This window comes from Ictidomys tridecemlineatus, chromosome 2 (genome assembly GCF_052094955.1).
Source record: "Ictidomys tridecemlineatus isolate mIctTri1 chromosome 2, mIctTri1.hap1, whole genome shotgun sequence".
NCBI classification, from domain to species: domain Eukaryota; kingdom Metazoa; phylum Chordata; class Mammalia; order Rodentia; family Sciuridae; genus Ictidomys; species Ictidomys tridecemlineatus.
Window position 1 is genome coordinate 208,335,976 of NC_135478.1, and position 27,304 is coordinate 208,363,279.

A 27,304-nucleotide genomic window follows, 5' to 3' on the forward strand; every position below is an offset into this window, starting at 1 on the left:
GGGCATACTGATGCATGCCTATAATCCTAGCAGCTGGGAAGGCTGAGGCAGGAGGATCAAGTTCAAAGCCAGCCTCAGCAACTTAGTGAGACGGGGTCTTAAAAAAAAAAAAAAAAAGGATTAGGGATGTGGTTCAGTGGTTAAGCACCCCTGGGTTCAATACTCAATATTAAAAAAAAATAAATAAAAAGTTAAATATAAAAGGACAGAAAGGAAACTATTTAAGTATAAGGAAACATTTCTGAATTTAAATGGTAAAGTTAGACTCGGCTTTATAAACTGCAGTGGAAAAGGCAGCACACGGCAAAGTGAGCTGAGTCACCTACTACAAATGTCAGATGTTAAAATCCAGCAAACACAATCAAAAGGAGAGCAAAAAGTAACATACCTGTAATGGATGATATATAGTCTTTGCAAAGGTAAAATATGCTAACAAAAATTCACACAAAAAGTCAATTAGTGGGAAAAACTTTGAAATACACTAGTAAAAACCAAGATTTTTTTCATCAATCAAATTCACAAAGATGAACACCAGAAAGAGCAAGCCACTGAAGGGAAGAAAGACCACCAAGGCCCAAAACAGCTTTGACTCATGACAGGTCAATAAATATCACCTAAGGAAACACCCACAGCTACGCAGGGAAATAACAAGAATGTACTTTAACATGAAACTGAGAACAACCTGAACATCCAAAAGTGGAGAGACGTACGGGACAAAATACATCAGAGTAAACCCACGTGCTTAAACAGGGGTTTTCCAGGAACACTTAATGATATTGGAAATTCTGGGTATTAAATTGCACATAAATGTGATATCAATATTATTAGGCAGAGGGAGGGAGGGAAGGAAGAGAAACGGAGAAGGTGCTAAGGAGGGAAGAAGGCCAGGAAGGAAGGAGTGCACAGAAGAAGGAGAGAAGCTAGCTTTGAGATGAGAATGAAAAATAATACATTAAAAAGTTTACGAAGCTGGATGTGATAATTCCAGTGGCTTGGGAGGCTGAGACAGGAGGATTGCGGGTTCAAAGCCAGCTTCAATAACAGCAAATAAATAAATAAATACAGTTTATGAAGGGGCAGAAAAGAGAATTTACATTTTCCATTAACCTTTATAATCTTGAGATGTTTGATATTTCCTATAAGAAACATTCTTTTTATAATTGGAAAAAGGATATGTAAACTAATGAATATCCTATAAATATTTCTCAGCTCCATAAAGTTGTTAGTTTTTTTTGTGTGTTTGTGTGACAAGGTATGCTTATATGATATTTAATATGTAAAATTTACATTTAAAAACAGAAGAATATGAATTAAAATATAAACAATGGTTGCCTTTATGCAGTGCTATTGTGTACATTATTTTTCTATACCTTACAAATTATCTACAATTGTCATGTTGTTTTCATAATAAGAAAAAAACCCCACAAAATCACAATTATAGGACTGCTGAATGAAGAAGTTTTACTACTCATAGTTAAATTTCAAAATACAGACTATCAGTAGACACAAAAATCTGCCCTACTACCAATAAATTTTTTTTTCTTCATCTTAGAGGAACCCATGACACACCTTCAGAAAACAGTAGGAACTGGTGGGTGTGTAGGAGGTGGGAACAAATCATATTTCTTAGCTGTCAAACTGTTTTCTCCATGTAGCAGTTCAGTAAGAGTCTTACTGAAACATGAGAATCTTGATAGTAGAAACATTACAGATGCTCTCCAACTTATGATGATTCAATTTACCATTTTTCAACTTTATGATAGTGTGAAAACAAAATGCATTCAGTGGAAACCATTCTTCTTGCATTCTGATCTGTTCCCGGGCGCTGGTGATGCTGGGCACTGCAGCTCCCTGTCAGTCATGTGATTATGGGAGTACCTCTACTCTCCAGTGCACTGTGTTGCTAAGCTACAATGTTATGCAGTTTAGGGGTACTAAATGCATTTTTTACTTACACTACTTTTAGCTTTTGATGGGTGAAACTGGACAGAGCACCAGCATAAATGGAGGAGCATCTGTACTGGGAAAATGGCCCAAAGGTCACAGACAAAAAGTAGTAAATGGACAAAAGAGGAAGGCAGGAGTCCATGAAAGCAACAGAAATATCAAGAGATTAAGATGCAAAAGTCATTAGATCCAAAAGAATTTGAAGATTGGAACTCACTTTGTACACCTCCACTCATAGTGATACTACTATTCATGGTATCTAAAATGTAGAGCAACCTGAGCGTTCATCAAACACTCAACAGACACTACAAGGATGAACCTTGAAGACCTTATACTAAGGGAAAGAATCCAGTCACAAAAAGACAAATACTGTGTGATTCTATCACATGTGGTACCCAGTCTAGTCAAATTCATAGAGAAGGAAAGAAGAATGATGTTTTCTTCTTTCTTCCAAGAGGGAATGGAGATTTGTATTTTAATGGATATGGATTTTCAGCTTTGCAAGACGAAAGGAATTCTGGAGATGGACAGTGATGAAAATTGCACAGTAATGCCATTGAACTACACGCTTAAGAATGGTTAAAATGGTAAATTTTATGTTGTGAATTTTACCACTAAAGTTAGAAATAATTTTAAAAGTATATATATATTTTTACATGAAGAAACACTCTAAAAAGTGTGTGTACACGCATGTGCATGTATTTGTATATGTATGTATATATCTGAAAGAAAGAAATCAGAAGTCAAAGTCTTGCAGGAGGTTCCTGATTTGGCACACATGAAAGTTTGAAGAATATCAATGGCACAGGAATCAAAATAGATATCGTTTCTGATGCTTAAATTTTAAAAATGTAATTATAGAAGCCATCCCAGAAACACAGATCAAAAGTGAAAATAAGAAGGAACACTGTGTTTAACTTGAGAAGACTACACCATGGTTCTCTGTGGTTTTATGAGACCCTCTCATTACAGCCAGCTTGAAAAACTCCCGCAACTTGGAAAGAACCTACAAATCCAAGCAACATCATCAGCTAACAGGAAAAAAACAGAAGCACGAGGGAAACTCGGAGTGACCCGAGAATATAACCTACACCCATGGTACACTATTCTCAAAGAATTAAAGGACTTTGGAACTGGACAAAGGTCCTAGGGTAGAGAGGTTTCAGGATCTAACATGCAGAGAGGCTGCTCAAGGTTGCTCAGTAACACAAGACTCAGACACACCCTGGGGGATTAGTCATGTTTTGCTGTTTATCTCTTATGTGGGTAACATTTTAAAGGTAAGAAACATAGAATAATTGGAATGTTCTTTCTACAAGTCACTTGGTTTAGTTGATTTTGTTCAAAAAATGTCTACTGAGTTCACAGGACGTAACTACCCCTCTGAAACTAAGCTAGGTGCTGGATGGTGCCTAAGATACTGCTATTCTCCTGGCAAATGGGCAGCTGCAAGTTAAAAGAGGTACAGCGTGCTGTTGCACAAGTAAGAGGGGCTCTAATCCGGTTGATTAGACTGACGACGAAAACCTGTAAGTGGTAATGTTTCAATAATAAGAGCAGTCACAGGGCTGGGGCTGCAGCTCAGTGGCAGAGTGCTTGCCTGGCATATGTGAGGCGCTGGTTCAATCCTCAGCCCCACATTAAAAATAAATAAATAAATAAAGCCATTCTGTCCATCTATAATTATAAGAAAATTTTTAAAATAATAAGAGCAGTCATTGTCACCAACTTGGATCAGTTTAGAACCTGTTGAATATGAGGTGCCATGCTAGGTATCATAATGGCATCTAAAAAGAAGCATGGAGCTTAGAATGGACAGAGAGAACCTGCAAAGAGCAATGGGCAGAAAAAGCCAGAGCAGTGGGACAGGGTCATGGAAGACCAGGAGAATATATCAAACACTGATTATTACAAAGAGGTCATGGAAGATAAGGACCCTAATCTATCTAACAATCTGACAACAGGAAGCACTTTAGGGAGCTTACCAGGTTGGCTAGAGCAGGATCCATTTGGTCACAAGTGTAGAAGCCAGAGGAAAACAGCCTGAGTGTTGGGCAAAAGCACAGAAATGGAGATAGCAAGAGAGATGATTCTGGGCTGGGGTTGTGGCTCAGAGGTAGAGTGCTTACCTGGCATGTCTGGGGACCTAGGTTTAATCCTCAGCACCACATGAAAATAAGTAAATAAAATAAAGGTATTCTGTCCATCTACAACTAAGAAATAAAATTTTTTAAAAAAAAGAGAGATGGTTCTTCCCAAAGTGGAGGCCTGGCAGAAGTAAATGGAGAGGTAAATAAAAAGCAGGGTGATGATGACAGGTTCAAATTTTTAAAAATGGAGAAGATTGGAGGTTGTTTCAGTGCTCAAAGGAAAAAGTCAATGGGGATGACTGGGGTACAGTCAGAGAGGAAAACTTCTGAGAAGGTGAGATTGGAAGCAGATGGGGATGGGGCCCAGAGCCTTGAGATGAGGAAGAACACTCGTCCCACCTCCCGGCCAACACACACGCAAACACAAGAGCAGGCAAGGAAAAACAGGCAGCTGCAGACAAACCATGCCGAGTTGAAGAACCTGAGCAGGTTCATCCTCTGGATCCTCTTTTCTCTGAGGCACAGGAGGAATCGCCCACCGAAAATGAGTGTCAAAGAATGGGTCACATGAGTGGAACTGCTACTAGATGAGAGAGGGCCAGCTGGCACTGATCAGCCTCCACAGACAAGAAGTTACCGTGATGAATAGGTTTCTCCCACATGTCAAATCACAAGGCCACATCCCATCCTCCATGTGTCTGTGTGGTGTTTACCAAACGCTAAGAAAATAAAGAAAAACTCACCTGCGCTGAGCAGGCCTCATGAGAAGTCTCCTCTTCAGTACAGTAAGATCTGACAAGCCAGCTGTCATCAGGAAATCCATTTTCCTCAGCCTCTCACCTCCCACAGAACAAAGACAAGGTGTCCAGTGCCGGTGTGCAGAAAGACACCAGTCTGCAGTCAAGCTGGTGTGTATGGGCAACCAAGGCTGCATGATTTCATGGTCCATGCTCGTTGGAACTTCTGGTTTGATCTGAGTTGGGTTTTTGTTTCTGGGGTCATCAACCCTGATACATTTGAAGGCGTAACTACTATGAAGGCCAGACTCGTCCCCCTGCCAGGGCAGTGCAGAGATGTCAAATGGGGAAAGGCCTGTCCTGGCCATGGCCACTTCTCTCAGGCACGGCTCTTATTCCTGCTCCTGCCAGGAAATGCTCGAGAGAGCAGAATTGAGGCCAGGAGCTGAGCACAACGATGCAAGTCCAAACACAGGCTAGGGAAGGCAGAATTTCAAGTGAGTGGATGTTGTATTTTTCCTGAGTGTGGAAAGGCGTGAAATACATCTTTCTTTATAAAATCCTTCTGTAGATAGAGAATTCCTGTAATTAACATAAATCACTCCTGGTATTTTCAAGACATACATCTCCCAAAGAACTCAACAGAAAACCATTTAATTCTATATCCTTTTGGGTGAGAATGGTAATACAACAGTAAAACCAGATCAGTTCAGCCAACTGTGGAGCGCTGCCACAAACAGTGAGATCTCTGAATTGTAGTGTGATTCTTTGGCTTTTCATGAACCTTTTTTAAAAGATTCATTTTCTTGTGTTCTTTTATAATAAAAGTGGGATAGTGGTACCAACCAACAGGTAAATGTGCAGTGAAGCAGGCCCGGCTCTCAGTGCTCTGCCTGTTCCAATCGGCCCTGCAGGCAGGTACTCTCCTTCTTCTCCCCACTAACGGAGAAGCACAGGGAGGTCATTCCTTTATCTCTGGCCAGCAGCAGAGCACATGTGCCAGCCCAGGCTGTCCAGTCCCAGAGTCTTGTGCTAACCACTTCACCACACCAACATACCACAAAATTACCACTCAAATTCTGAATTTTGGTTGTCATAAGAGAAAATCATCATTTATCCTACCTCTGTGCTATCATTATATCTTCCACGTCCTCCAAAGGCCCATGTGTTAAAGGCTGGGCTTCCAGGGTGGTGCTATTGGAAGGCAACTGAACCTGCAGGAGGCGGGGCCTCGTGGGAAGTCCTTAAGGGGATGCCCTGAGACAGATTATGGTACTCTAGCCTTTTCCTCTTTTCCTTTACTCCCTAGCTTGTGACATAAGCAGTTTTGTTCTGCCATAGGTTCCCAACATAACATGGTTCTTCATCATGGGCCCAGAAGCAATAAGGCCAACTGATCATTAGTGGAGCCTTCAAAACTGAGAGTCAAAATAAATCTTTTTTCTTTATAATTATCACAAGCATTTGTTACAGTGACAGAAAGTTAACTAACACACTCTTAGAATAATAGTGCTATATTTCTTACTCTCTTAATCCTTTGATTTTCAAATCAAGGCATCTGTTAAAAGAAATAAAATTTTCTTATATTCAAATTAAAAAACTGTACTATATTTAAGTAAGTAAAACTATACACAAAAACTTTTCCAAGTAGAAATTCTACCCTTAGAAAAGGCTTGTTTAAAGTCAGATCTGCTTTTGTATATAATATGTTATTAAAACAATTTTTTTCCTCACAAGCTTCTTCACATTATGAAAAACGTATTTTCTAAGTGTCCTAGTTTTGTTCTGGTCACATTTACTTAGAATGAATTCAAAATCATTCATTTTTCAAAGATGCATATACCCAATTTTTCCAATATGAAAAATAAAGTTAAAATATTTAGTTTTCCTTGAAGTTGCCTGCAAGCTCAGGCTGGACCTTAGTTTTTATGATATGTTTCTGTGCAGATAAGAACAACATCATATCTAACATGGGAATGCTGGAACTTCTGGGGGCCTCAGCACGGTTAGCTTCAGAAAACAAGCAAAATAATGTCTTCCGCCACACCCAGCTTCTGTCAGTAACCTTAGACACAAATATTCCATGATACACAAGTAGAAGACTATGCCAGTCACTTGAGGCTTATTAAGGCTGGCCAGCGTGAACTGTTATTTCCTAGACTTTCCACATGTACAGACCTGTGATCTATACATTTTTTAGGTTCCTCTGAAATAGACCAATGTACATGGACAACCGATTTTCAACAAAGGTGCCAAAGCAATTCGATGAGGAAAGTGAAGTTCCTTCAACAAATCAACTGAGAAAGTATATGAAAAACAACAACAACAACACAAAAAAAACCCCTGACCTCTACCTAACCTCTACCTAACAAATTAACTGGTGACGGATCACTACCAAAACATAAAGGCTAAACTGTAACTATTTTAAGAGAAAGCACAGAATAGCTTCACAAACTTGGAGAAAATAAACAGTATTTGGTTAACAAAGAATACTCAAAGAAAATCTAAAAATTTTTAATTAAGTTACTATGATAGTAACTCAAACCTGTTCACCAAAAAAAGTCACTTAAAGAAATAAAAGGTAGGCTTCAGACTGGGAAAATATATTTGCATGAAAATTTCTGACAAAATAATTTTATCCATAATATGTACACAAAGACTCCTACCAATCAGTAAGATCTTTTTTTTTTTTTTTTTTTTTTTTTTTTTTGGTGGCACTGAGGCTTGAACCTAAGACCTCATGCATGCTAGGCAAACACTTTACCAGTAAGCTACATCCTCAGCCCTAATTAGAATTAAGAAGAAAACAATGCAATTTGAATGTAGACAAAAAAAAAAAAAAAAAAAACAAGCAAAAGATTTAATTTTTGACACATCAAAAAATATATGTAAATATGGTCAATGACTACATGCTATTAAGCAAATGCAAACTAAAAAAAAAAAAAAAACACCACAGAATGGAGATGCTATTGCATCTCTAGTGGAATGACCTAAATTAGAAAAACCATTATGCAAATGCTTATAAAAACTGGAGCACCTAGAACCCACATGCATAGCTTCTTACTCATTGCTTATTGCATGTAAAATGGTACAATTGCTTTGGGAAATGACTTGAAGATTTCTTATAAAGGTAAACATACAATTACTATTAGCAATTAAACCTAACCTAAATCTAAAAAGGAATGTGGGTAAAGAGAACTTGTTGATAGCAGCTTAATGTTTATAATAGCCAAGAAATTTAAAAAAAATCTGAATGCTAGTCAACAAGAGAAAGGATTAACAAATTAGATCTATCAACTCAGAGGAATATTTGGCAATAAAGGAAGAATGAACTGACCTTAAAGGTGATACTGGCCCCCACCTCTCTCTACCCTGAGATGATAAGCTTTCTCTATCATGCACTTCTAACCATGACATGCTGCTTTTCCATAGGCCCAAAAAGCCATCGTGTCAACATATCTCTAAGACTGATGAGTCACAATAAACCTCTCATCCTTATAAGTAGACTCTCTCAAATATTTTGTCACAGTAACTGAAAGCTGACTAATACACCTGGCTAAAAAGTATTTCAGATTTAATTGCTTTGATATACTTCTAATAAATCAACTAGTCAAAGAACTTCTCATTTCAAGATGGTGATCAGAGCATATGGAAGACTCCATTACAGTTGTAAACAGGTATATCAATCCACCACAATAAAAAAAAATATCAGGGGCAAAGGAGCTTTCCATAAATATCTGCATATCGGAAAGATGAGGGAGGAGCACTGCCTGATGAGATAAGCAGAGGCAGTTCACACTGGTAGGCTTTCCCAGATGTACTGCGGCTGTGGAGGCAGACCAGTGACTGTGTTCAGGAGAATCCCAATGAGGTCCAAAGAAAACAAATACAATACAGGACAGAAGAGACAAGGAGGATAGAAAGGAGATTAATTGAAAATATATAAGCCATTATTCCTTCCATGCCCATTTCCTGTGCTTATAAGAAGAGACTAAGGTTTACATGTCTCCAGGCAAAAAATAAAAATAAAAAAAGGCAGATGATTCTCTAAGGAAGCTAGATAAATGTCTGGTGAGGACTGAACAGTGAGTGTGGTTATGAGAGCCCCCAAATCAAGCTCTCTTCACTCTGACAACTGCTAAGTGCCAGGGCTCTGGAGGCCTCGTACCACCCAGGGTAAAGCCTGCTCAGGACAAGAGGCACAGATTCAAGTCAGCCACAACACCACTTCATTTTTAATGTGAATGAACAACCAAAGACAAATATAGATTTAGAAAGCCTGTGATATGGAAGAGAAAACTCAAATAAACACAGAAAGACCTTGGAAGACATAGAAAGTTCAAGGGAGCAATTTTTTTTTTTTTTTAACTCAAGCAACTTTTAGGATTTGCCTAGCGTGCACAAGGCCCTGGGTCCAATCCCTAGCACTGCAAAACAAAACAACAAACCAACAACAAACAAAAACTTTTATTAGTAACCCTAAAAACATCTAAGAGGCAATCATTACATCCACTCAACAATGACGACAACAGAAACAATCCAAGAAAAAGACCTATGAAAGAGCTATGAAATTAGAAATATGAGCCCCCAAAAAGCAAGCACTTAGGGAGCCTTCTGTGCATGTGCTTGGGTTCCCTAATCTCACAGCTATAATTCTGATTAATAATTCTACCTGACAGACAGTACCTTACCTAAGATGTACTGTTCTATACCACTGTCAGAAATCTAAAATGGCACATGCAGAATGTGTCTATGGCAAGAACAGTGGCACAATGCCCCACTGCTAAGAAAACCAGAGTCTATTTTTACCTTTTCTGGTAGCTTACAGCATGCCATGTAAACTTCCCTTAACACCCGTTTTCACCTTGCCTTTAGAGAGAAGGTAACTAAAGGTCATGTTTTCAAAGTGATACATGAAGACTCCCATAAAGAAGAAGTAATGGGCAAAGTCTAAAACAGCTTAAGGGGAAGACTTCCAAATGCTAACCCATATCAGTGGGCTAGTAATGGACATTTGTGAAATCTTCCCTGCAGAGTTTCATGAAGAAGATAAATATTATTCCTTCCATCTGGATGGTTTGCATACTGTCCTTCTTCTAGTAGAGAGAGGGACTGGATCACTGATTTGAAATGCTCCTAGTCCCAAAGCCCCTTGTATAACATAAAATCCTGTCATGTCCCATTTACTACTCTAAAATAAAATTCAATGATAATATTAACAAGTGGACACAGCTTTTAAAACATCAATACCCTAGATGTAAGGTAAACTAGGAGAAACTAAAAGAAAAGCAATTTATAATTTAAACAACACTTCCCATTTCATATGTAAACAATTTTCAGGTCTAATTAACTACATATTAAGATAGATGTTTCTTAACTTTCTTGAATTTCAGGGAAGCTTTTCATATTAGAAGTATAGGGGGGAAAGAGGTGAGATATAGGTGGACAACAGAATGAAAATTAGTATACTCTTTTGAGTTATTTTTTGTGGTGCTGGGGATTGAACCCAGGACCTCGTGCATGCTAGGCAAGCACTCTACCAACTGAGCTATATCCCCAGCCTGACTGTACACTTTAAAGCATGCAAAGTTGTGTTTCATGTAAAAATGGAGTAAAATATAGGCTTAAAAAATGATAAACTATTTTTCACAGGACAAATGAAACTCACACGGAATGATACAGGGCAATTCTTTGTATCCTTTGCGCTGCAGGACATGTAACATCTCTGGCTCCCTCCCCTTCAACAGACATCATTTTATGACCAGAACACCCTCACATGTTTCCACCACGTCCTCCTGGGGAGGCACTGTGCCCTTGAGAAGCCCTGGCTACAGGGCATTGGAGTTTGCTCCCAGCCTTCCTACCCAATCAGACTGAGCATCAAATCTGAAGGACAAGTCAGTAACACACCTGAGAAACAAGTTAATTTAACATGGAAAATGTCTATGAGGAAGTTCATTTGTTTTAGATTCACCTCAATAACTGTCACCATATTCAACACTATTTCTTCTGTTGAATTAAGGATGATTAGTGACACCATGCAGAATATAGAGCAGAAAGTTCCAGCTTTCTGACTTTTATTTAGGTAGGGTAAAGTTGCTCCAGTTGGAAAATTGTTAACATCCAAATCTGGTTAATTAATGACAAAAAGGGAGTTTTTCATAGAATTCTACAATGCTCATTTCCTCCAAACAAGACTTAGTGCATTCTTTCACATGTGGTCATTACAGGAAGGGGGGAGCAGTTTACTGTAAATGCCTTCTGATGCAATTCCACCATCTCTTTCAAAGGCAGGATTCATCCAAGTAAGGCTTAGTCACGTCTTCAAGAAAAATGCCACTGCACTGAATGTACACAGACTAAACCACATGCCTAAGGAGAAAGATGAGCTGATTCCAGGATTAGAAAACAAACCGAGAGAGGGGTGGTGTGTGTGGGGGGGTGGGATTTGGGGGTCAATCACATAGCTTCACATCAGAATGAATTATGTGGTATGTCCAAAAATTTGGCCTTCAACTCAGGAAAAAGTCTGACAGATGTGTTACAATCATTGTTTCACGAATCATAGGCAAACAGATTTCCTCTTTGCCTAGCTTTTAGAGCAATGTCCTAAAAAATAATATAAACCTCAGTCCTAACCCAGGAACTTGTGTGTCATTAGCATCCCAGCAACTATGGCTATTTAATTTCTAAAATTTTGAAAACGTAATCCTATACTTTAAATTTTGAAACTGAAACTACATTTTTAAGAGAGTGGATTCCACATGAAGAGGGCGAGACTGGGTAATACTATAAAGCAGTATGGATAGAAAAACTTAAAAGACAGTTCTGAGTTCTTCCTAGTCAAGGACCACTTCTTGCAAAATCTCAAATCTACCCAGAAGAAAAATAAAGAATGATCTCTATGGTTTACCCTTACCTAGATCACCAAGAATTCTTCTCAGGACCAGACGCACACATTTGTGGTCATGGAGGAGTCAATGCAAGCCCAGGAGTCACAGAAAACTCCAGGCTGCTGGCAGTTGGAGCCTAAAATCCCCTTGATGAATGAACCGCATGGTGATACACACATTCTGAGCAGGCTATTGGCTAAGGGGAGACAAGGCGTGCGCAAAGCTGATTTGCCACCTTCAGGGCAAGCCTCTTATAACCCATCTCAGAAAGAGGATGGATACACTACGTCCAAGAGAGTCAAAACTAGAGAGGGTTCGTTTTCCTGTGGCATTCTCCTGAATTCTACACAAACCACGAGGAGAACAAACCACAGAGTGATCTGTCTCCTTCAACAGGCAACGCCAGCGAAAAAAGAAATGTGATGTTGACACTGGCAATTTACAAATAAATCTCATACCACTGCCAAAGTTTGTTAGTGTTGCTCAGATATAGGTGCATGATTTTACGCCAAGAATTGTGAGCCTTGGTTTGGGGGCTCCATGTTAACTCTGCCAAAAGATGATAAAACTTTCACAAGGAAACTGCTATGCTGACGATTACAAGAAAAAAAAAAGAATAGTGTAACTGATCTTTCTACAATTGGAGGTTTTCAATATGCCATCCATGGGCCACCTGGATTAGAATTACCTATGACTAGACTCAGAGTCTCTGAGGTAGCACCTAGCATTTCAGGTTGTTCTTGTCTTTAAAGTTTGAGAACTCCCTTTTCTTATTACTAGAGCTGAACAATTATCTCAATCTTTTTTTTTAAAATTATTCACACATTTCTGATTCCTGTTGAAATCAGGAGCAACAAAAACTATAGAACCTCTTTAGAACAACTTGTGGCTGTAACTCCAGGGAAAAGGACAGCCAGTCTGGGTCTGCCTGATCACCCCAGGCCCCACTGCTCTGGGAAGAGAGAAGTTCAAGCTGAAGGAAAGTGGAAGATGCAGCACCTGAGGATGAATGAGTGAACACAAGCATCACCTTAAGGGATGGTGCAAGTGGAAAACACAAAGCACACTGCCAAAACAAAACGAAGACAAGGGCGGGGTGGGGGGTGCTGGCTACTTCCTGTTCCAGGCTTGGCATCAGGAACTTTATGCCTTGCCCAGAAGTGCACAGTGGCATAGACCAGGTGCCTCATCGCCAGCAGGTTCACATGGGCTGCCTTCTCCACAGAGGGCTCAGCTGGATCCGCATAACCTCACCTCAACAGCCAACAAGCCATGAAGGGTTTTTAAATATGGAAATGTTTTTCGAATGGAAGCACCTTTCCATATTTCTTATTCTCATGCCTTCTTTGTGCAGTCTAAGGTTATGTGACTTTTCAGATTTCAGAGTAGCTTTACATCATCTCCCCTCCTTTTAAACCAGTTCATTTCAGGTCCAAAGTGCTGGGCAAAAACCTCATCACTAAAATACAGATAGGAAAATGTGATGTGAACAGCACCAACAGGTAGGAAAATAGTTTTTCATTTAAATAATAAGAGTTTAATCTTTTTCCAAGAGGCATGATGTTTCTGAAGAAACTTTCTGGATAAGGGGAGCTCAACTTAGAAAACAGTGTATTTATGAACATTTTTCCAAATGCCCCTCTTGTTTTAAGAAAGATAATTCTGGACTCTGACATCCTTAAACAAAAAGGAAGGAAGATGACTTTTATCTCTTTAGTATGAGCTGATCTAGTATATTTGGTGTTCCAAGTATTGTGCTTTACAAAAAAAAAAAAAACAAAAAACTGCATCTGTCAGGGTAGTGTTCTCAAATTTTGCATTAGGACTGAGGCCCTTTGTGTTCCCCTGTTGCACAGTCCAGATGAAAGCAGAGCATTCCTGACTGATGTGGCAGGCCAGGGGACCCTGTGTACACTCTGTTTTTACCTATTCACACACACCTATGGTAAAGTTAACTTGGGCCACAGTGAAAGACTAAGAACTAACAGTAAAGCAGAACAATTATGACAATATACTATAATAAAAAGCTATGTGAATGTGGTCTCTTAATTTCTGGAACTTTCCATTTAATATTTTCAGACTAAATAGACTACAAGTTACAAACCAAGGACAGTGAAACTATGGGGAGCTACTCAGTCAACTTTTTTCTAGAAGCATGGTTAAGAGAAATACTGGCATCAAAGTAGTCCTCAACTACTCAAAACATACCTACACTTCAGGGGTTTAGGACTGAGGTCACTCCCCCCCAGGAATACTGCTGCTAAAAACAATAATCAGGACCTTACACAAAATGATTTCACTTATAATGTATATGTAATACCATATATGTGAAATGAAATGCATATTGTAACCATGGTGCAATACTAGTAATTCTATAAGGAATAAAATATTAGAAACATGAATGATCTTTCTGTTTACAACTGTAAGGAGGAGGAGGATTTAGTAAGAGGAGAATGATCCAGACTGAGACTCTTAAGAGCTTTCAAACTGATGATGCTAGGATTTACACTTTATTTTGCCCCAAACACACTGTGTTCTTTTCTCTTAATATGATGACATCATTACTCTTGACTTATAAGCTATTGCAGATACCTTTGAAGGTGCTTCAAAATTAAACAAGAAGAAAAAAAAAGCTCAGAAAGATTGACTAAAAATATATAAGAAATGTGATAAGTATATAATTGCTTTAGAATGAATAAGACTACAAGAGGCAGAAAAAGAAGAGAATGTAATAATCAAAGTTCCCCCAATTTGACAAAAAAAGGTTCTGTGTTGGATATATGACCTGAACCAAGGTAGCCTGACTGCTTGTGGGGTGGAAGCTACCAGGAGCTGACCAAAAGCAGACAGTGTGAGATCAGCCCCATGCGTGACCGGGATGTGTACAAGGCAGCATCTATGATCTGGGAAGCTCCAGGTGGTAAACCTGGTAATAATCTGCTCATCAATCTTGCAAAGAAGTAGCTATTTGGACTGGCTGGTGACTCAATGAGTGAGAACCCAGAGTCAGGTGTGGTGTGGTTTGTGGTCAGCTTCGTGGTCTGAGAGCGTGAAAAGAAGCAAGCTCCCAAATGCACAGCGCTGGCCAAGAAGGGCCAAGCCAAACCCCAGGGAAGCCCAGAGTAAAGAAGCAAGCCCTCCAGAGCTCCATTCTAACAATAAAGCCATTCTTGTGCACGAGATTCTCAAACTCTATTGGAAGGAATGGGAGGGATAGAGGCTATCACAATTCTGAAATTTTTGTTACCATTAACATAAGTTTTATTAGTTTTATGTATTTTTAATATTATGAATGTGCCAAAGTGAATCTGAAATAGAATAATATTTAAAGATTTTTTAAGTGACAATATAGGCTTTGATCTTACAAAATAGATGGATGACATTTAAAAATGTGTGTGGTGGGGATGTCAGGCAGGTGAAACCCAGTTCTACAAGCAGGGAAAAGTGTGTAACAGAATGAAAAGGAAGGGATTTGGGCTATAACTGAAGGTATCCTTTCCTCTTTGGTTCCTGAAAATATTCAAATTAGTCTAATATGTGGTAATACATTATTGGATTGCAAAATAAATTCAGTGTACTAAAAGCAGCAAAATTGAAACAAAAAAATAAGAGTTTATCACACTCAGTGTAACTACATTTGTGTGTACTTTTCATGATGTAAAATAGTCGTTTCTGCCAGTTATAGGAAAGAAAATGGTCTATCAGGAGAGATTAAAAATCATGTTTGAAATGAGGTGGGTGGATCATGTATAGATTTAATTTTAATTGGGGCTCTGCCATACGTCCTTATCTTAGAAACTAATCCACAAACCATGGTTCATTTGCTTTACACTTCTCAACAATTCTAAAGATATCACGCAAATCATTGTTCACTCATTGATCCAGTTTAGTGTCTACCATCCCTGAGGGGTTATGAAGACAGGATAAAAATCGAAAATGCAGAAGCAAAAAAACAAACACCCCGCCTCAAATCCATTAAATATTAGAGCCGTATAATAATAGCTAACATGTACTTAGTGTGTATTGTGTACCACCTAAGAGTGTTCTAAGCACTTCACACATCATTAACTCATTTGATCCTCTCAATAATCCTAGAAAAGTATATGTTATCATTATCCCTGTTCTACAGATAAAGAACCTAAGAATGAAGTCAGTTACTTATGAGGCAGAGTCTGTATCTGGACCCAGGAAGTCCGGACCCAGAGTTCTACTCTTAATTGCATGGTATCCTGGGCTGTTAATACCACACCCATGCAGAACTGACAAGAAGACTGAGCACTGGTAGGAAGAACATGAAGCACTACTTCCTGGGCTTTGCCAGCCAGTCTTGTTCCTCCCACCAGTGACATACAACACACAGTCTATGCAACACAAGACAGCCTTTGCCACATTGTTTCCGGAAGCATTCTGAACATGCTTCCCAGCAAAAAGTAGTTCAAATTCCTTCTTCCCTGTCTAGAAAATTTATAAGATGTTATGGGCCCTTACTGACCTATAGTAAACCTAACTCTTATTTAAGAGATAAGAGGCATTCATTCAGGTTTGGTTCTTAAACTTCATATCGGTCAATCATTTCCAGCATCTCCTTCAGGTCTTACCTTTACAGACTAGTGGTCCTGTAGCTAGTGCAACTGCGGCTAGTCTGGCCATACAGAGCTCTTAGGGGTACCTCTGTTCTTTCCCTATGCAATGTTTCTTAGTGGTTTCAAATAGGATTCCAGGCATAAAATATACTGAGACAAGTGTTTCACCATGTTTCATAAAAATATGAAAAGATATGTGCCCAGAGATTATTTTCCAGTCTCATCCACCCACCCTTGTCTTCAGGTTATACAGTAAACCTTATAAAAGGGTCTACACAGATAGGAAAATAAGCAAAAATCAACACTATTGTTGGTAGCCTGATTCCTTTCTGAGAAATCTGGTCCTTGAATAAGAACCTTAATTTTTAAATGCTGAGTAAATATAATAAGCACTTGCCTCTTGTATAAGCCAAGTTAAAAATGGCCAGAGCCAATAAATTTTGGAACAAAAGGAAATCAATACTTGGGTTTTCATTTTTTGTCTGACCACTATACCTTGGTCACAAAATTTGAAAATTTTCTCACGAATGCACCTTTTAGCCAAATATAACATCTTTCAAACTTGTTATGATTAAAATTAATGCATAAAATGGCTTGTACCTTGTGACATGGAGAATTAAATTTTAGAGTAATTCAGAATTTTTTCAAAATTTAATGAAATATTCAAATAATTAAAAAATCTGAGGCTTCAGTAGACTGTGACAATGCTTCACCATACTTTATTTATATATTTATATACACACTCTCAATAATTTTATTAATATTAAATACAAAGAATGTTCAACATTCCTTTTGAATGATACAGTTAAGATAGGGTATGGTCAAAATAAAATTTCTCATTGAACAATACTGTCTACATGTCAATGTCAAAGTCATCTAAGAAGCAGAAAGAGCTGGGTGCCGTGCTGCATGCCTTTAATTCCAACCACTCAGGAGGCTGAGGCATGAGGATCTCAAGCTCAAGGCCAGCCTCAGCAACTCAGGGATACCCTCAGCAACTTGGTGAGACCTTGTCTCAAAATAAAATATGACAAGGGCTGGGTATGTGTCTCTGCGGTTAAGCACCCCTGGGTTCAATTCCCAGTACCAACAAAAGAGAAGCAGCATCTGGAAATACGATGCTATTGTCCACCATTATAATACTGTTTAGGTATATTTAGGTTACTTCTTTTAGTGAACAGATTAATCTGTATATTTCTACCAAGTATTCATTGTGTCTAAAACCAATACTTTCTGCATGGCTGGGACACATTTTCTGTGGTTTTGAAAAATAAAAGGATGATTCAATTATGTACTGATCTAGTCAGTCAGCTTCTAAAAAATAAGTTTTGGATAAGAATGGTAATGTCTGCACTTAACAATACAAAACGTTTTACAAGTGGTGGAAACACACTGGGACTTTTTTTTTTTTTTGGATGATGATGATGATAATGCTTGGTTTTTCCTGCTCCCATCACCCTGATTCATCAGAGCCCTGGAGAGCAGGAGCACTCACGACAGTCCAATGGTTACGGCACAGGGGGAGGGGAATCAAATGCAAAACCATAGCCTTGGCAAACACAATGCATTAAGACAACACATTAGTGTTTAGCATCAAAACTGCATCTATACCAGCAAAAAGTGATGCAGACAATAACCTTCTAGACAGCAGCATTTTGTCAGTTGAAGGAACTTGGCAGAGGCCTCTCTAGAATATAGAAATTAGAGGAGTTGTTTTCTGAGTAGAATTAAGGGTACACACAACTGAAAAAGACAGGGAATGTCTCAGGAAGCAAGGGCTCAGTATGTATATTTACTCTCACTGTTAGAGAAGAAAGTTGTTCCAGGCTTAAAAATGATCCTATACAACCTTTACTACCACTGAGGCGAAGTGGGGGCTTGTCTTCCTGTCGATACACATGTGAAGTTGTCCTCAAGCTAGCCGAGTGGAAATCAGTGAACCGGGTATAAGTAGGTAGGCTTTGCTTTCTCTAACACTTTGCTAAAATGAACACTTTATAAGCAGTATGTTTTTAAAAACTGCATAACAGACTGAGCCTTACCATTCATTTTTGAAAATTACTAAACTTCTAGTTGAGCAGGTACTATCTACCGGTCAGTACTAGTTTTGCCCTTTCATAGCTCTGTGGTCTTGTACAAGTCCCATCTGCTTTCAGAGACCCAGTTTCCTTGTCTATAAATTGAAAAGCTTAAAAAGCTTCTCACCTTCCTTCCAGTCCAAGCTTAAATGGCTATATAAAAATTATTCTGTAACTTATTTTCTCTCTCAAATATCCTTGACCTGATCTTAAATTAATTTCACTTTAAAAGGGGTGTGTGTGAAAATAGTGGGGGAGGAAGGCTTGTCAAAATGGATTTAAGTGTTAACTTTCTCCAGTCTTGGACATTACAGATGTGCAAGCAGCTCTTTAGACTTTATTCATCTAGCCTAACAAAGTTAAGACCTATTGAACAAAAACTCTCCATTTTTCTCTCCTCTAAGCCCCTGACAACCACCATTCTACTCTGAGTTTGACCATTTTAGTAGATAACATCCTATAAGTTGAATCAGGTAGTCCTTCTGTGACTAGCTAATTTCTCTTAACATAATGTCTTCAGGTTCATCTATGTTGTCCCATTTGGAAAGACTTTCTTCTTTAAGGCTGAATAATATTCCACTGGGTGTGCAGGGCAGGGATGGGGAGACACACATACCCTGTTGTCTTTATCCTTTCATTCATTGATGAACATATAGGTTTCTTCCATAGTTTGATTACTGTAAATGATTCACAGTGAACACAGAAGTGATCTCTTTGAGATCCTGATTTTAAGTCTTTTGGATATATACTCACATTGGGATCACTGAATCCCATTTATAATTGTATCCAAAACAATGAAACACTTGCAAATAAGCTTAACATTTAAAATACTTGAAAACTATATCAGATTAATGAAAGAAATTAAAGGTGGCACAAATAAATGGAAAGATATACCATGTTCATGGATCCAAAGATAATACTGTTAAAATTCCTATTACCCAAAGCAATCTACAAATTTAATGCAACCCATATTTAAAACACTGAAATTCAAGTGGAGCAACAAAAGACCCCAATAGTCAAAACAATCTCAACAAAGTATAAAGCTGGAGGCATCACACTTTCTGACCTCCAAATGCATTACAAAGCTACAGTATTTACACATGATTTTAGAGTGGACAGTTAAAACAATAAAGCAGACATACAGGCCAGTGGATGAGAAAAAAAGGCCAGAAATAACCCAAACACATATAACCAACTGAACCCAGAAAGAACAATCTCAAATGGTATTGGGAAAACTGGACATCCACATGCAAAAGAACAAAACTTAGAATCATCTTACACTCTACACACACACAAATCAAATAAAATGAGTTAAAAGATTTAAATGTAAGTCCTGAATTCATAAAACACTTAGGGGGACTCATAAAACATTCCTCCTATGTCATTCGTTTAAGTGATGATTTTTTTTAAAATATATGACAACAAAAGCTTCTGTAATGAAAGTGAAGGCAGACAAGAGGGACCTGACCCAGCTAAAAAGCCCTGCAGAGACAAGGAGGTAACCAGGACCATGAAAAGGCCACCAGATATCTGATAAGAAGCTACTGCCCAGAACACACAGAGAACTCCAACAACTCAACAGCAGAAGCCTACCTAATGACAACTGGGCAAAGGACTGGATTTCTTCAGAGATGACATATAATTACCATTGAGTACATGAAAAGGTGCTTGAAAGGTTCTTCAGGGCAACATGAAGCAAAACCACAATGTGATATCCCTTTTACACCTTTTAGGATGGCTTTTATTAAAAAAAAAAAAGTGCTGAAAAGGATGTGGAAAAATTGGAACCCTCGTGCAGTACTGATGGGAAATATGCTCTGGTACCATCTGATACGGCACTTCCACTTCTCCATATACTTTTCCTAATCATTAACGTAGGCACACCTGATATACTGATGCACAAATACCATGTTGGTTACACGCATTTTAAGTAGCAATGATACTTTTAATTATTCTATTTCTGAGGACTACACAGTAGATCCATAAACTGCAAATATTTACTAATACCAAATTATTAAGATAATGCTCTGAAATTAGGAAAACTGGAGTTTTTTTTTAAAACCAATTATGACTTCTTGGTATTATCTTTGTATGGCTATCACAGCTAATCAGCTATGTAAAACCAAAAGCTTTTTAAAACTTTAAACACTGTCACAATATTATTTGGAGCCAGTTAGTACCAGATTCTGATGAGACTATGGTCATGATTTGATTCCCAGATAGGTATAACCTACCCCAACAGTTTTCCATATAATGCAGGGGTCTGTAAAACTGGGATGACAGTAGGGCTTCTCCTTATGCCGTCAGCCAATGCCTAGCACACAGGATATATTCACCAAATATTATCAACATGATTGTTTTCTTTGCCAGATTACCACCAAAAAAAATGTCAAATAGATCAAAACCCCTAACCATAAGAAACAACTACCAGAATTCACTGAGTACTTTAAGTACCTTTGTATACAGCAACCACAGGAGTAACAATGTATTAAAAGTACTTACAAAGTACTAATGTACTTTCAGAGCAACAACATAAATACTTAAGATCTCAGCGTTGTAAAGCACTGAAGTTCAAAAGCAGCAATTTTTAATATACCATCTCATCTGGTTTTGGGCTATTATTTTCTTTTATTCACCCTTTTTACTTTTAAAAAAAGTTACTTGATGAGGTCCTTGTACTTTTCACGATTCCTCTAGTAGGTTTCTTGGTAAAAGGAATAACAGTTTCTATTTTCACTTTAGTTTCCTTCTCAGAACAAGAAGGAAAATGGCCAGAAAAGTTGGAAAAGTCTACAATATTTTTAAAAAATATGTGCTTTTATTCTCGTTTGGGGTTATTAAACTCAAGAATACTTATTTTATGTTCCCAAATATGGTGTAGATTTCTGCCATAATTTGTCCCCTTGAATCACCATTCCTGTCCTTGGCCCTCCTGCCATGCTCTGAAGCCTGGGTAATCCTGTCCCTCCATCCCTACCTCAACCTCCTCGTGTGGAGCAGAGAAAAGACAAAGGCTCCTGGGCCAGAGCTGCAGCAGGGGTGAGGCTTTGGCTCCCTCTTCTGTATGCTCTGAACACTATTGGCAAAGGGGACGTACAGACATCCTCGGTGCTTCTCTGCTGCTTATGGTTTGGTTAGGCATAGGACTGGAGGTCACTCTTAGAATATCGTCCAGAGGGCTGGGCATACAGCTCAGTTGTGGAGTGCTTACCTCACATGCACAAGGCTCTGGGTTCAATCCCCAGCACACACACACACACAAAAAAAATCCTTTCAAATTAAAAAAAAATCTGGCTAAAGACTCTTTTTAGAAGTTCTTATGTTTTTTTCCAGCATTTAGGGATTCAAATAAAGTGATTTTGAAGTATGTATTTGAAATCTCTCTAACATTACTTCTCAGGCACCTGGCTCTTACCTATGTTGTGCTAATTTTTAAATTCATCAACCCAGAATGGAATGGGACAAAAGAATGACCCACAGCTAATACCAAAATTTTAGGGTAGCTTTTAAATTACTTGGAAGAAGTAATCAGAGGAGTATGAGGAAAAAGTAGAAGGGTGTCTCAAAAGGCTAGAGGAAAGACAATGCCAAAGGAAGAGAAGAATGAACTGCAGTGGCCATCACAAGGTCAAGGAATTGAGACGTTCCAGCTCAAGGGCAACTTGGGGGCGAGGCACATGGCCCTCTTGGGAAGGGCAGAGAGGTCTGTCTGCAAGGTTTTTATATCAGAGCTGCTTGCTTAGTTCTTTGAGGACAGGACTTATCAATCACTACTGCAAAACTCTTCCCTTTTCTGCTTTTCCTCATCTCGACAGAGGCTCTCAACCACCTGTTAGTCCAGCTCCTCTGGCCTTTTCCTAGGACTGTCTTCCAACTGCCCTGAAATGATCCAACTGCCAGATCCTCTGCATCTCCCAGACCTTTCTACACCTTCTTCCAGGAAGACATGATGCACTGTCTGTATCTCAAGACAAACTACATAAATGCAGAAGACCTTACACAATGGATTGGTTCAGTTAATCTTCAAGGTAAATGGTGAGCAAAGGAGGAAGAATACACCTGGCGAAGAGATGTCCAAGGAGTTAACATCCCTTACTTCAAAGCTAAGAAGAAAATGTCAGAAAATTTTACTATTCTATTCCCTTAATTTACTGGAAAAAATTCATGAATCATTAAAAACTGTCTCATTAAAAATCAGAGGGAAATCAAAATGAAATCCTAATGTTTTTCAAAGAATTTTTAGGGGTACAGGGGTGCTCTACCACTGAGATACATCCCCCACCCTTTTTATTTTGAGACAGAGTCTTGCTAAGTTGTCAAAGCTAGCCTCAAACTTGCAATCTACCTGCCTCAGTTTCCAGAGTCACTGGGATTACAGGTGTGTGCCATCACACCCAGCTTTTTTTTTTCCTCAAATGATTTTGATACAGACATCTTGACATCTAGCAGCTATCAAGTCTGCTTTATTCTTCTCTCAAAATACATCCAAATATGAGATACTGTGTAACAAAGTAATCCAATTATAATATGTTCATCATTAGCACTAATACTTGGCTAATTTTCAGTGAATCTGCTGTATTTACAATGACACAGAAAGACTTTATTAATCATAAGTAAAATGAGAGCATATGAGAAGACCAAATGAGCAACTCTGGCTTGGCTTCAACAACAAAATATGTAGAAACTTCTATGACTACTCAAATGAGGTTTTTTTTAAGAACAGAAAACTAGGGTATACTGTCTTGCTTATTCTCTGTCAACTTTAGAACTATCCCTCAAAAACAGGTGAATTATTGGTTTAGTTTTGCTTAAGAGAACCACTTTACACATATAATCTTTACAATTTGTTGAGCCCATGGAGTAATCTTAGGTATGCATAATTATAATTCCTTTATGAATAAATGTACCTTTGAAATCAATTGAGAATTTTGCTAAATGGGTATGCAAAGAAATTACTATGATATTCTGACTAGAGCTTTGAAGTAAAGAAGCAATAGACTTTTTTTCCTGTTCTTTTTAGTTATACATGACAGTAGAATGTATTTTGACATATTATACACACATGGAGTAAACTTCCCATTCTTGTGATTGTATGTGATGTGGAGTACACTGGTCATGTGTTCGTATATGAACAGAATGAATCAGACCTTACTTTCCTATCTTTCCTATTCCCATTCCCACTCCCTTCCCTTCATTCCTCTTTGTCTAATCCAAAATACTTCTACTCTCTCTATCTCTTCCTTATTGTAAATCAGCACCCTCATATCAGACAGAACATTCAGCCTTTGGATTTTGGGGATTGGCTTTTTCACTTAACATGATAGCCTTCAATTCCGTCCATTTACCAGCAAATGCCATAATTTCATTTTTCTTTATAGCTGAGTAATATTCCGTTGTGTATATATACACCACATTTTCTTTGGCCATTCATCTGTTGAAGGGTACCTAGGCTGGTTCCCTAGTTCAGTTATTGTGAATTGAGCAAGAAGGAATACATTTTATATTTTGTTTTCCAGCACAAGACTTGTAACTAGGACCAAAATGGACCTCCTCTACAACAAATCAAGCTGCAAAGCTACTCCATTTAAAAAGTAAGTTCTTAACTATCTTGGAAGAGTAAAGTATCATTTCCAAAAGTTTTAAATGAATCCAGGCCTTTGAGTGTTTTATTTCATAGTCCCATTACAAATATATGAAGCACAGGACTCAAGGTTTTACTATAGTATCCCTCCTCTGTCCCCACTGCCCCATGTGGTCTCAGTTCTTATAAACATACTATGAAAACATAAGGTCCTAAAATGTGATATTCAGAACAGAAAAGTAGTGCAACACTACATTTGGCCAGCAGGTGTCTCTATGCAGTCCATGGCACCAACCAATACAGACCCCCTGGTTGCTCCAACTGTAATACCTGCACATTTAAGTGCATGGATCATGAGATTGGTCCATCAGAAAGAGTTATGCTTCTGAGAAACTGAATATAGGATCTAAACATTATAGGACTTAATGAAAAATGAGTTTTGAAAATGCTATTTAACATGCAAGACCTAACAGTACAGATGGATCTATTTCATTTAAATGATAAGTAACAAGATTCTTGGCTCTTGGTCAGGAGGAGAACATCAAAGTTCAAACAGAAATAAGGCTGAGGAGAGACTGGTATGGGAGAAAATAGAAACAGAAGCTGTTTCTGTTACCAAAGGAAGGAAAGAGTTCAGTGCACAAATAGAGCTGAGGCAGGTCTGAGGAGTGTGGGGAACACAGATTGAGCACATTGGTGCAAGACATAGGCAGAAGGGCATGAAAGTGTGTATTCCCACCACAGCACTAAAGTATTACAAGTCCGTCAAAGGACAACTCACTGAAGAGTATGAAGTACAATGTGTATGTTATGACCAGCCACAGAAGAGAGAAAAAGACAAAAAGTGACAGAATACAATAGACTAGAAAACCCTCATATGCATAAATGTATGTGCTGGGTCCTAAGGCAACCTGTAGTTCCTCCTGTGGGTTCTAGAAGAAAGGCCTGAGAGCCATCAACCTATTCAGTGCACCTCCAGGCCCACCTCCCCTAAATTAATCTCATCCACTATGAAATCTCCAAACAAGTTAACAGCTGAAGGGGAGACCTCAAACATCTAACTGCCATGTCAGACTATGGGTCCTGCTTCCAGCATCTGTACCCCACTCCAAGTAAAGAGATGCTAAAATGCTGAAGGAGAGGGGTCAGGGAAGGCAGAAAGGCTGGACAGGAGAGGACGGCAGCATCTGCAGCATTCCCCAGGGCAGGAGACCCAAGTCTCTGAACAGAGGCCAAAAATATGCAGGAACTGGTACAAATCCAAAGAGATATCAAACAGAATTAGGAGAAAGGCAGCATTCAACATTAAATCCCATTACCAAAAGGAGTACTCGACACATGGTGTGCCCCTTGTTAGTGTTAGCTGAGCGTGTCAGGAGGTCTCATTGGCACTAACAGCTCTATGACGTGAAGCTGCTACCAAGGCAGGTTCAACAGTTTGCATTTTCCTACTCCAAGTTATCCCTTGCCACCCTCAGGAGAAATGGGAGTGCTATTCTTAATGTCACCTTTGCTGTCATTAGTGACCATCCCTATGCAAGTTCCATGGGCACCTGTAAACTAAGCTGCTCCGTTTCCCAATGATAGTTAACTTTAAGAATTTTAAAGAACCTTGTTTTATTTCAAAACTGAATCTGATCTGACACTAAGAAGGTCATCATGAGTGGATGTTCAAAAACAAAAGCAAATGGGTGCTCAGAGATCAAGACGTGAAGTTTCTCAGGATCATTATGACAGGCCATAGAGGGGCCACGTCAGAACTTCCAGTGATGTTCATGGCTTTAGGGGCAAAGTTCATGGTTTTGTTGGGAATTTGTGTGTGTTTCTGGGTATGCATGTGTGAGTATAATTGGTGTGTTTGGGGTTTGGGTACATTTAAAATAACTTATTGGAATAATAACAAACATTTATATACTATTGACTATATCTTAATGTGAATAACAAATATATACATAACTCTTTGTTAATTTCGCTTACCTGCTCAGTGCTTTATTCTGTTCCATTAAAAGTACTTCTACTTGTTTCATTTTTCGGCTGGAAAAGACAAGGAGAATACTGTTAGTGGCCAGCAAAAATGCATAAATTTCACATCCTACTTTGCTATTTTCCAAATCTGGAAGCATTAAACTACAGTCCATTATTCTAGCTGTATCATGCTACTGAGATTCTAACTAGAACCATTATGAAGACATTATCCCTGCATGTATAGTAACAAGGGATTTGAAAATCAGACACCTTAGAGCTTCAATGGAAATTAAGCTGACATGGTAAAAAATTGGATGCACAGAAAAACAATTTAGAATAAGATCCCCCTTGACTCTGGACCCTTCTGTGTTTAATACAATTTTTCAAGTCATACTGTCTCTGAAATTCCTTTTTTTAGGTAAGCAACACCTCCCCATCCCCAGCTGAAATAACTGTAGTTCTAAAGCTAGGACCAAATGGTGGATGCATTTTTTAAAATTTGCTTAATTTTTTAGAAACATTCTAATGGAAAGCATTTTTCAAAAAAGGGGTGTTTTTTAGGAAATGCACCTGTTCAGAGAGACTGCTCTGGGTGACATTCATCCTGCAGAACTCAGGACTATCCAGGCTCTACCCCATACCTCTGCAGGCTCCAAAAGTCTATCTCACTGAAGTTCTAGAATTGATCATGTTTATCAATACCTACTCATGCTAATGAAGTTCACAAGAACTGACAAAGACATAATGTCTATGTATTCATTTACAATGAAAATGCAACTGTCAGGGCTACGGTTATAGCCCAGTGGTAGAGCGTTCGCCTCTCATGTGTGAGGCATCAGGTTCGATCCTCAGCACCATGTAAAAAATCAAATAAAAGTATTGTGTTTAAAAAAAGAAAGAAAATGCAACTGTCAAGGCAGCCTGGACACATGCTCCATCTAGTTTGATCAATAGATTCCCAATTCTTCAGTCAAAGGATAATTTCCTGAGAGCCAGCAAATCCCAGGACAGTCAGAGACTAGGCCCATCTATGTCAGCACACTGTTTAGTTAGACTACTGGAGCAACCCCAAGCTCAGTGCTGGGGCCTCTCTCTTCCTCCACGGCCACCCTAGTCCAAGCTGCTCCTGTCCTCCTCCTGGACAAACACAAAACACCTCCAGCTGTTTTTCCAGCTTCCACATTTCTCCCTCCCCATCTATTAATCCACAGTGTGTCCACAGAAAACATTTAAAACTATAAAATGCACCATGGTTCAGCCCTGCCCACACCCCTCCAATGCTCTGTGTGTGTCTCCTGATAAACTCATTGGAGCTGACACTCAGCCCCAATCTGGCCCTGCTTGCCTCTCTAGCTCCTCCTCATGTTCCTCTCCTTGGACACCCTCTCACTTTAGCCACACTGGACTACTACTGCTCCCATGAGACACAA

The 27,304-nt window shown here is 38.8% G+C and overlaps 1 protein-coding gene and 1 non-coding gene across 7 annotated transcripts in view; both read right to left on the bottom strand.

Annotated features, from left to right (window-relative positions):
• Positions 1 to 27,304, bottom strand: part of LOC110598732 (uncharacterized) — a 206,102-nt gene that overhangs the window by 85,289 nt on the left and 93,509 nt on the right. For all 6 annotated transcript variants that reach the window (XR_013435366.1, XR_013435365.1, XR_013435364.1 and 3 more), the window contains one exon: positions 25,887 to 25,943. Coding sequence is in view for 3 of the 6 variants with exons in the window: in XM_078040564.1 (XP_077896690.1) it covers positions 25,887 to 25,943 (57 nt within the window). In the remaining 3 variants the exon portion in view is untranslated. The remainder of the gene's footprint in view (positions 1 to 25,886; positions 25,944 to 27,304) is intronic.
• On the bottom strand, positions 10,260 to 10,333 carry Trnaa-agc (transfer RNA alanine (anticodon AGC)). The gene has a single exon. It is a non-coding gene; the product is annotated as a tRNA-Ala (tRNA).